At 39.8% G+C, this 10,905-nt stretch overlaps 1 protein-coding gene across 1 annotated transcript; it reads right to left on the bottom strand.

Moving 5' to 3' along the window:
- Positions 1–401: 401 nt before the first annotated feature.
- cts12 (cathepsin 12) lies at positions 402–9,642 on the bottom strand. The gene is made up of 8 exons (XM_084067363.1): positions 9,511–9,642; positions 6,113–6,288; positions 5,495–5,617; positions 4,858–5,028; positions 4,099–4,320; positions 3,835–4,003; positions 2,510–2,615; positions 402–2,315 (listed from the first exon to the last, which is right to left on the bottom strand). The coding sequence occupies exons 1-8, from the start codon at positions 9,587–9,589 to the stop codon at positions 2,216–2,218; spliced, it is 1,146 nt and encodes a 381-aa protein (XP_083923489.1). The 5' UTR covers positions 9,590–9,642; the 3' UTR covers positions 402–2,215.
- Between the last annotated feature and the right edge of the window lie 1,263 nt (positions 9,643–10,905).

The raw sequence follows: 10,905 nt of genomic DNA, 5'->3' as shown, positions 1-10,905 counted from the left end.
GACCAGGTCATAATATTCCTCTGCATTGTCAGCCTCTTAGTGAGCTCGCAGCTCAATTCACCCCTCATCTCCCTGTGAGCCGTGTGGCAGAGGGTGTGTTCTGTTTCCTATTCACTGACAGACATCCAGACTGACCGACTGGGCGGTGAGAAGTGAAAGGTATGCACAAAGTTCACTAATGCTTAACTTATACTACCGGAAATAGAAGATCTACAAGCTCACGATGTATCACAGTGCAACACTTTGCGAGCTTGTAGATCGGCTATTTTCAGTGCGCGACACTTGAAGTAGGCTATAAATCAAGGCGCGGTTGTACATGCAGCATTGATAGTGTGAACTGTGTACCACAATGAAGTGAGAGGCTGTAAACCTGGACTTGTTACAAACGTGACACACACATGTAGGCCTAAAACAATAACTTTATTAGTTTTATTTCCCACTTCAGAGTCTGGAAAGGCAGACTCTCTAATCCAGAGTGACTTACAAAGTGCAAGATCAGAGTAAATGGCATGAACCCTCAGCAACATATGACATATATATATGAAGTATATGAAGTAAATGGTCGCATAAAGAAGTGTAAAGAATCAATTACAGTTTAAGCAGTATCTTTTTAATGGAATGTATCTGCAATAATGTCTCCCAGACAAAACAACTTTAATATGTAATTGCATTGACTTACACACAGCCCTGTCCCACTTCAGAGTATCTCCAGTTGACAAGACCCGGGAAAAAATACATTTATTCCCCAGCCTGTGCTAATGTTTTAAATGCATTAAGAAGATTCTCATTGTGATAAAGTGGCTATTACTTACAGATAGTCATTATAAAATAATATTAATAATCAAATATGGACGGTGTCTTGTGTAAAATGCTGTAGAACATTTTCTTCAAGAGTAAAGAAATACAGTTCTTTAGTGTTTTTAGGTACAAAATAAATTATATTGCATATTACACCTGAAATCTTGAAATAATCCTATACCTTCTTCCCTCTTTGAAAGAAACTTTCCAAATATTAACATTTCATCCACTCCATATACAAACATTCCATATTTCCATAATTATCCAGCTGTATAGGGATACTTTGCTTTAATATAAAAAAAATATGTAAAATGTTAAGGTTTTACCCATGCCATATGCGTTCATAAATAGCCACATACCGATTTTGGGAAGTCCTGGCATTCGCATTGTCACTGATTTGGTTAAACAATTAAAAAAAAATCATAGCCTACATTATCTATGACAATAATCTAATAATATATAATAATACAATCCAGAATTATTACTGTAATAAAACGAGACATTATCTTTCACAGCCTTGAAATATTTTAGATACTGTATCATGAAATGAAATGATAATAAATTATCTTTCATTGACAATGATGAATTTGTTAAAAGTTTAAATGAACAGAAGGGAAACACTGAACGCCATGGTTGGCATTTACTCATAAATCAAAGGTGGATTAATTTGATAATTTCTGTATACAGTGAAAAGAAACAAATCTCTGAAAGTGCTTTGCGGTTAAAACGTTTTGGGGCATTTTCTTATAGCAAAGAATGGCATAACATAGTTGTTATTCTTCAAATCCCGGGTTGTGGACTTTGTTCCTGCAGAACAAAATTGTTCAATTGTGAACAATTTTTCAACATTCTTTACAAAAGTTGATAAAAACTAAAAAGAGAGAAAACATAGTATGAGGGATGTCCTTTCTGGTGACCTGTTAACCACTTTCAACCTTGCTCCCCTATTTAGACATGTCATTATATAAAACATTTCATACATTAAAGCTGCACTATGTAACTTTCCTCTTCTACCCCGGTTTCCTGTGCAAGTTCTGACATTTCTACACCATTGTGCTAATAGAGCCTGCCTGCTTGCTCAGGGGATAAATTTAATCTTGACCTTCAGATCACAATTCATGTCAGATCCTGTCTAGGTGAGACATGACCTTTGACACAATCTAAATGTCTCAATAGAAGAGCAGAGAGATACAATACAACCACCCCAATTGTAATTGTTTTAATTAAAAAAGTTACATAATGCCGCTTTAAACAAAATAGTGAGAAACGCTGATCTGCAAGCTCACAACAAATTGCAATGCGATGCATTGTGAGCTTGTAGATCAGCTATTTCAGATGTTTTTAAATAGGGCTAAAAGTGGTTAAAAAAATCACGACTGGCCGAAGCACAACTTGATTGTAATGAATGTGGTCAGGCTCACAGAATGGGGTATAAAGCGTAGCTTGCGATGCCACAGTGGTTGCTTCCATCCCGGATCATTCTCATGTAGCCGGCCTCACCCCAGCCAGAACCCCAACTATGGAGGGGGAAAAAACACATGCATGGGAAAATGGTAACAATTTAAAAAAAAAACATACACGCACTTCCATAATTTAAAATGTTGTTATGTTCTCTAGGAGCTAACTCATACTTTGTTGCAAGAAAATAAATTCTGTGCAACCATAAAGTATCCTACTTCAAGTAGCGTGGTTGTCCTGACTCGTACTGTACCTGTTCTTAATGAGCCAGTAGTCCTGGCCTCCCTCAGAGCCGTAGCCAACCAGCAGGACTGCATGACTTAAATTGTTGGGGTTACAGGTGGGTTCCTCATATATTCCTGTTAAAGAATGGTACAGTATGTTAAAAACTCATTGTTTCCGCCAGCCCGAAAAGCATGGCCGAGACTGTGTTTTGCACCCTGTCCGTGTGTGTGTGTGTGTGTGTGTGGTTCTGTCTGTGAACAGCTACTCTCCGGCACCGTTGGCTTGATCGCAGAGAAACTGTTCACACACACTCCCTCAATGCCAGAGCTGAACCTCTGCCCAAAATGTTTCACATGGGCCTGTTATAGCGCCACCAGGAGGCTGATTTTTGCTAAACACATTTTTGACAGTACTCCTACAGATTTTGTTCAAACATCATGCAAATTTGTACACAGTATCTCTATAGTCATTAAATTAAACAGGTCTTTCAGATTTTTCATATTCCATCCCGATTGGCTAAAATTGGCTCAGAAAATTTGCAGGAGTGCTCCATTTTGAACAAAATGCCTGAAATCATGAACATTTTGCACTCACATTCCCACTAGGCAGAGGAGGAAATGCCACTTTTCCATTTTTTAAATCAGCCTCATGGTGGCGCTATAACAGGCCGATTTGCGTTTTTACCTATAACTGCACCGATCTGCGTAAAACGTATGTGCACTCCCTAGAGGCCAAGGAAAAACCTTTGCCCTGAATTTTTCACATCTGCCTTTTATAGCGCCACCAAGAGACTGACTTATGTAAAACACATTTTTTATATTATACAAATTTCACGCAAATTGGTACACATGATCTCTATAGTCATGTGATCAAGACGGATCTGTTTAATTTGTCATATTCCATCCTGATTGGCTAAGATTGACATTTAAAGTTTGGAGTGGCCCGTTTTGAACAAAATGCCGCAAATCATTTTTCCGCACATCACTTTTTTTTTAAAGATATGTTTTGGGGCTTTACTGCCTTTTTTCGATAGTACAGTGAAGAGAGACTATTCGGGGAGAGAGTCAAGGAGTCACGTGCAGCAGATCCACCACTGGGCTCAGGGAACCCAGAACATGCTGTACACACTTTAACCACTCAGCCATCAGCTCCTAGTATTGTAGGTGCAACATTTTGGTTATTAGACCTTCATCAAACAATTTTTGTCTCTTGAAGGTCTTGCGACCGAAACTGTACAAGTGAAGACAACGTGTGTGTATTTGTTTGTGTGTGTGTGTGTGTGTGTGTGTGTGTGTGTGTGTGTGTGTGTGTGTGTGTGTGTGGGTGTGTGGGTGTGTGGGTGGGAAAATAAACCTGAGCTGTAGAACAGGAAGCTGGAATGATCTGCGTCTACAGCCACTGTGATTGGACCGATGGTGGCCACGGCGTCGGCCAGCGCCTGCTCGTCTCCCTTGGGGATGAACCTGTAGTCTGAGATGTGAGCCACTGACATCCTGTTGTCATAGAAACATGGCTGGGTGTCCTGTAGAGACAAATACAGAGTATACCTTTAACCACTCGAACCCCAAAATGCCTATTCTTGTGAGAACATACCCCAAAAATTGTATTTTTTCTTACCAGAGAGGTGTAGGGGTAGCTGAGCGTGGACTGCAGGCCGTTACTGATCACGTAGTCGTAAGCATTGGCCATCCAGGCGCCACTGCAGCCGTAGGTACCGTATGATCTGGAACAGTCCACCAGGTTCTGCTCGCTCAAAGAAACCAGCTCTCCCGTCATCTTGTACATCTGGGCCTCGATGGCTCCAGTAGTGCTGAAGGCCCAGCACGAGCCACAATAGCCCTTTGAGAAAAGACAACCAATCAAACAATCAATCAGTCAATAAATAAATTAGTTAAGTAATTCATTCAATGCATGCTTGAGGAATCGGGATGACTACAACAGGAATGTTCACTGTTTTTCATGGCAGGGCGCCTTAGGGGGAGAGCTGTCTAAAAGAGTGTTTGTGTCCGTCTGTCTGTCCGTCCATCCTCTCCTCCATATTGGGCCAAGACTGACGTCATCATTATGAATTCATCAACATGAGAGATCAGAGATCCACAGGTAAGCCATGCTGTTATTGATGCTACTTTGTTCTAAAATACTAATACTAATATTTCAAAATATGGATGACCTGAGTGAAACTGAGTGAGTTTGGTACTACCCCCTTATACCCTTCCCTTCCCTTCCCTTCCCCTAACCACTTGACCACTAGCATCCCTATTCTGGGGGGTAACATTTGCCGACAATAGCCAATCTACAAGCTCACAACACATCGCGAGAGATGTGGTGTAGATGGAAAAAGGAGTGTAGATGGTTTAAGTGGTTGAAGGTCCTTACCTGGTCTTTGACCTCAGTGACGTAGCCCATAGCCCTGTAGTCCACAGTCATGCCTCCCATGCCGGTCCTCTCAGCGTTGTAGCGCAGTTTGCGCGCTGACACATTTTTCCCTCTCTTTACAAATTTAGCATCTATTGCAGCTCCTTGTAAAACCTGGTACTCTTGTCTTGTCTGAATATTGAGAAAAGAAAGAGAGGATGTCAGACATTTATATCCGTACGGTATTGGCTGTACAGTTTAGAATTGGAGAAACCTGCATTGTGCCCAGCGTTTATTGATCAAAACTACTTGTTTAATTTATTTCAGCCAACTCATTTAGCTGCTAGAAACCCTCCCTACTCACATTATTTGGCAGAATAACTTGAACATTTACACACATAAACAAACCACAGTTTAAGCAACTTTAGACCGTAAAAGACAGACAATTATTTAGATCAGTGGTTCTCAAAGTGGGGTCCAGAGTGGACCCTTAGAAGGCTGTAACTCTGATAGTGTACAGATGGAATCAAATGCTTCCATTAGTACACTCTCAGAGTTATGGGTGTCTTTGAAATTAAAAGGTTTGAGAACCACTGATTTAGAATTATTTAGATTTAGATTCAGATTATTAACTCAAACAGTTGCAAATCATTCTTACCAAGTCTCCGTATTTATTCATGGCCATGGAGAACATCTTTGTTCCAGTGTAAAAGCCTGCATTGTTCTGTTCGATCTCCCGCTTGTTCTGCTGCCAGACGACTCTCCTGTGCATGTCGCTGCGCTGTGTGAACCAACACATCAGACAGCCTGCTTGGTCATCAATGTAAAAGTGGCATAATAATGATAACATTACAAAGTGCCAAATGATAATGCAACTGCTGCCGTAACAATATCATAGTCATAAATGTGCTATATAAATACATTTGATTTGATTTGATTTGATATAATTGATAAACATTAAACAAAACAAAACAACAGTATATCATGTATTTAAAAAAAGGTTAGGCCTAATAATAGTATTTATTGAGTTAATTAAAGCTGCACTACAGTATGTAACTTTCCTCTTCTACCCCGGATTTGAACCTGGTTTCCTGTACAATCTTGACCACCAGGTCAACATTTGTGTCAGATCCTGTGTCTAGGTGAGACATGACCTTTGACAGTATCTAAATGTCTCTGCAGCATACAACTGTGTTCCTATAGACGCCCGGCCAAGCCGGATGCATCGTGGTGTTGGATACAAACCCCTAGATGCAGGAGAAGGTATAAATCTAACCTGATCATCGTAGTTGACCCCATTGGAGATCTTCCACAGGTCCCAGTCTGACAGCACTCCTCCTCCACGTCCTGCGGCCGCCGCCTCTTCTTCCTCCTCGGTCTCTGTGGCGTGCAGCGGTCCCCACAGCAGAGCGCAGAGGAGCGCTGCTCGCACCATACCTCTGGTCCACTGGACTGGAAGCACAGTGGTGGAAAAAGTGCTATTAATGTTTTTACTTACAGTAAGTAAAAGTATCGATATTGCAATGTATAAATACAAAAGTACAAAAGTATTGGTATGAAAATGTACTTAAAGTACCCAAAGTAGAAAGTTCTCATGCAGAATGTCCCCATTTCACAAGTTTTCAAATGTATTAATGTACAAAAATCTTTTGAAAATAGCAGATCTACACGCTCACAATACGACGCATTGTGAGCTTGTAGAGCGGCTATTCTCAGATGGCCGAAATGTATATACAGCTGAAGTGGTTTGTGTATGTTTTTTAATAATAATCGGGTGGCACAGTGGTAAAGTCACTGCCCACCAGCACAGAGGTTGTGGGTTCAAATCCACCGTGGTGCATCCGGCTTTGTCGAGCGTCTATGCGAACACAATTGGCCCGTGTTTGGGGAGGGAGACCGGGCGGGGAGGGTGATATTGGTCATTGCACGTACTCCTACGGGCTGGGGCGGCACCTGACAGTGGGGAGTGTAGGGCGGGAGGAGTAGGATGAGGGCTCTACGTCCTCCTAGTGGGGGCTCCTCACTGGCAGGTGAGTCAGTAGGATACAACAGCAGTGACAACACAGAAATGAGTGTGGGGAGGAATCTTCCCCCAAATGACTAAATTGGGGACAAAAGGGGTAAAAAAAAAGAATTGTCTACTCTAAATTTAAAGAAGAAAACAAATAATAACTAGAAAATGTGCTCCTCGGAGCACAGGTCTCCGCCAGTACTGTTCCTGATTAATCCTGTCTTGCCTATTTATATTACATATTGTCACGTGTCACTTGACCAATGTTAGCTTGGCTGATGGAAGCTCACTTCAAAAAATGTAAATGATTTTTTGAAGTGACACACCTATTTATAGATTTCTATTTCGTCATGCGTCTCGCTAGCCAATCAAAGCACACCCTTTCAACATATTGTCACGTGTCACGTGAAGCTTGACCAATGTTAGCTTGGCGGACACACCGAAGGACGGAGACGAAAACATACTCTCCACCTCTGGCGGAGACAAAAATCTACAATGTGTGTAGTAGGCTATTGATAATGTTTTACCAGTCTGTTGTAGCTAGCCAGCATTCTGTTCTATGCAGTGGTATGCTGGGGAGGGGGCATCAAGGCCGGGGAGCTGAACAAGCTCAACAAAACCATAAAGACGGCCAGCTCTGTGGTTGGCCTCCGAATGGAAGGGCTGCAGTCGTAGACAGGAGGATTAGGGACAAACTTAACTCCATCCTGGTTAACCCCTCCCATCCACTCATGGGCGAGCTGTAGGATAGGGTGAGCACCTTCAACCAGAGGCTCACTCTCCCCCCGAACATGCATACGCAGCAGTACAGACTCTCTTTCATGCCAACTGCCATCAATCAGACTGTATAATGCATAAGAACTCACTCCCTCAATGCATATGGTCCTGTGTCGGCCCTGGTCTTGTGTGATTATGTCCATCTGTGTCCGATGTGTTTCTGTTTGTCTGGTAGATTATTTATTTATTTGTCACATTGTGCTGCTGTAACGCCTCAATTCCCCTTCTGGGATTAATAAAGTATATCTCATCTCATCTCATACAAAGTAACTAGTAAATAAAGTTTTCAAATAATTGTAGTGGAGTAAAAGTACAATATTTGCCTCTGAGATGTAGTGGAGTAGAACTAAAAGTACTGAAAATTGGAAATACTCCAGTAAAGTAAATGTACCTCAAATGTGTACTTAAGTACAGTACTTGAGTAAATGTACTTACTTTTCACCACTGAGGCACATGAGGACACTGTCAAATCCTCAGTGTTCATTTAACATTTGGGCCCTCAAAAGGGTCCATTTGGTCAAATTAACACTCAGGATTTAACAGCGTAGGTTTATCACTGACAGTGGAGAAAACAATGTTTGAACTTATTCTGCATGAAATGTGTAAGACTACTATTTGCTTAATGTGATAAAAACAGAATTTCTGAAAAGGAAAATTGAAGACAAAAGGATGCTATTTGTTGTGATGTTATTGCTGGCTTCTGACGGTTCAAACGTATCAATGAAATGGTACTTGCAGCACCTATAGTGTCCTCATTTTCCATCAACATAGAATTAACAGTTGTTCTCTTACATGTTATAATAATAATAATAATAATATACAATAACAACATCAAATTTGTGACACAAACATTACTGCAGAACGATGGCAAGAAAAAGATTTCTTTCAATATTTAACAGTGAATGTTAATTAAGCTATAGTTTGGAGTAAATGCTAAAGTGTGGAATAAGTATGCAATATACTGTATATCCCAGCTGTAAACTTTAATAGAAAACATGGCATGGCAAAACTCAATGCATCAGGTAGGTCGCTTCAATGTCAGATTGCATCTGGGTGCATGGGTTGAGTTCCATGTAGTTCAATTCTTTAAAAAAAAAAACATTATGTGAAGCGATTACTGAAATTACATATGGTACATATGTTGGTGGGAGAGGAAGGGTTTGGGGTTGTGGGTTGGTTATTGAATATTAAATTAGTTATAGCCCACACAGTAAGCAATGTGTTGCAGAATTGCATTCCTTACAAATTAAATCTCAGTAAAGCCTAGTGAAAAATCTGAGGGAATATTATTATTATTGATAGCTATAGCTACAGTCTAGGCTTGTTTTGTTAATTTCGCAAAACGTCTCTAGCATAATAAGATGCATTAATTCATGAAAAATAACTGATAGATGTACATCCTTTGATCAGAAATGCAAATTGAATTCTGCAAAGAAAAAAAAGGAAAGAAATCACACATCACATTTCCCATGCAGACTCTAATTAACTAATCTAACTGTAGTTTAAATGTAAATGTGTAGTTACAGTTATCCTTGCCAAATTTAAGAAACATTCCTCACTACCTCACTGTATAGTTCATATGATTTAGTTCTGATGTGTAATTTTTGATACTGTCTTTTTCTTCTTTTGTGCAGTTTTTTTTTTTTTTTTTTCTTTATTGCACAGCTGGTCCCCTTGTAAACTTGTATTCTTTTGTATTGTTCTTATTGAACTTTTAATGTATGCTATTTGATGACCTCTTCCATTAAGGAAAGGATTCCAAATAAGCCTGCTGGCTTCTTTCTTTACTTGCACAAAAACTTGTTTTCTTTTGATATGTATTGTTTCTATTTTATATTACAATGTGCTAATAAACTAAACTAAACTAGACTAAACAGTTAACTTACCCGCCTGGCTGTGAAGTAGATTGGTTCCCATGTTGTCCTGAGTGACTCTGTACTGTGATGCAGCCATGCCACTGTACATTTTCTTATATAGATTCACTACAAGTGCATGTTTCCACTATACTTTTCCTAATCCCTGCGCCAACAATTATGACATAGCACCTGAGAGGAACATTTAGTCAACAAAAATAAGACACTTTCCTCTGCTCCTCCCAGGTAATACCTCTATGATTATTGACAGCATGCCCATAGAACTGCTATGTCTCAAATCCCTCAATTACCATAACTGTGCATAATGATACCTGACACCAACTCAGTTCACATCCACAAGGTTCCAGACATACATATGATGTCATCTAACCTAGTGGCTCTCAACGCTGCAGGTCGGTCGGGGACCCCTGATAGTCTTTTTTGCTGAAACGTCTATCAAAATCAATATTACGTCTTGTGTTTTCAAAATACAGTATGTATAACATACACAATAATATAATGTAGGCTATAGTAAAGATTTAAGAATTAACAATAAAAATATCAAAATAAATCAATAAACTAAGAAAGAAATTGTAAAGGTAATTCACCTTACCTCCTTAGTATAACTTGCCTGTTAGTCAAGCTGTGGTTACAACACAAAGATTTATAAAACAAAAACTGCAAACAAACAACCAACCAAACAAACAAATAAATAACTACAGGACACTTGGCGGATGCTTTTAAAATGCATGTGTTTTTATTTTTATTTTTTATTTACAAAATATAAACATTACAAATTACAAAATAACAGAACAAACAGCTGTTACAATCAATACTAGAAATATATAAAAATTAAAATTGGAAAAATAAATAAGCTCTATATATATTGAAGAGCGCCGTTCAGTGGTCAGTTGTATGTATTGCATGCAGTGCTGCAGAGGACTCAGCTCAGCTGACCGTGTGTGTGTGAGTGTGTGTGTGTGCGTGTGTGTGTGTGTTGTCATTATGTCGGCGGGCAGACGCCGCCAACACCCAAATACACAGTGCGGCAAAATAGACGAGTGGCGCTCATCAGTCATCAGCTGCGTGTGGCCCCTATCATCTTCATCTCTAATGAATGACTACGCAAGAAGAAACATGAGTCACTGAATGAAGTCTGCACAATGTCTTTCAAGGTAAATGACCATATTGCTTTTTCCTCTGCAAACAACATCGCGGGGCTAAATCAGATCACCCTCTGTCTCTGTCTGTAAGTGGACACTATACTTTCCAAAAATATGTCTGTTGTTTTCATAACATGGTGGATCTATATTTAAATCTCTGTGAGGATATGAGTATAAACTGGAATTAGATGGCTGCATGCCCTTCATTGACATCATCATACAGTAGCAAGTCCTACTATGAGTAGTTGTGATGCGCCTGTGATGT

This window comes from Gymnoscopelus microlampas (genome assembly GCF_963454915.1).
Source record: "Gymnoscopelus microlampas genome assembly, chromosome: 9".
NCBI classification, from domain to species: Eukaryota; Metazoa; Chordata; class Actinopteri; order Myctophiformes; family Myctophidae; genus Gymnoscopelus; species Gymnoscopelus microlampas.
The sequence above is the reverse complement of the archived record's forward strand: the minus strand, read 5'-3'. Positions and strand labels throughout refer to the sequence as shown.

Coding starts and splice junctions, on each gene's coding strand:
- cts12 (XM_084067363.1), bottom strand. CDS start 9,589: ATGTACAGTGGCATGGCTGCATCACAGTACAGAGTCACTCAGGACAAC. Junction 6,289..9,510: donor TCTACTTCACAGCCAGGCGG/GTAAGTTAACTG, acceptor CTGTGCTTCCAG/TCCAGTGGACCAGAGGTATG. Junction 4,004..4,098: donor GCTACCCCTACACCTCTCTG/GTAAGAAAAAAT, acceptor TTGTCTCTACAG/GACACCCAGCCATGTTTCTA.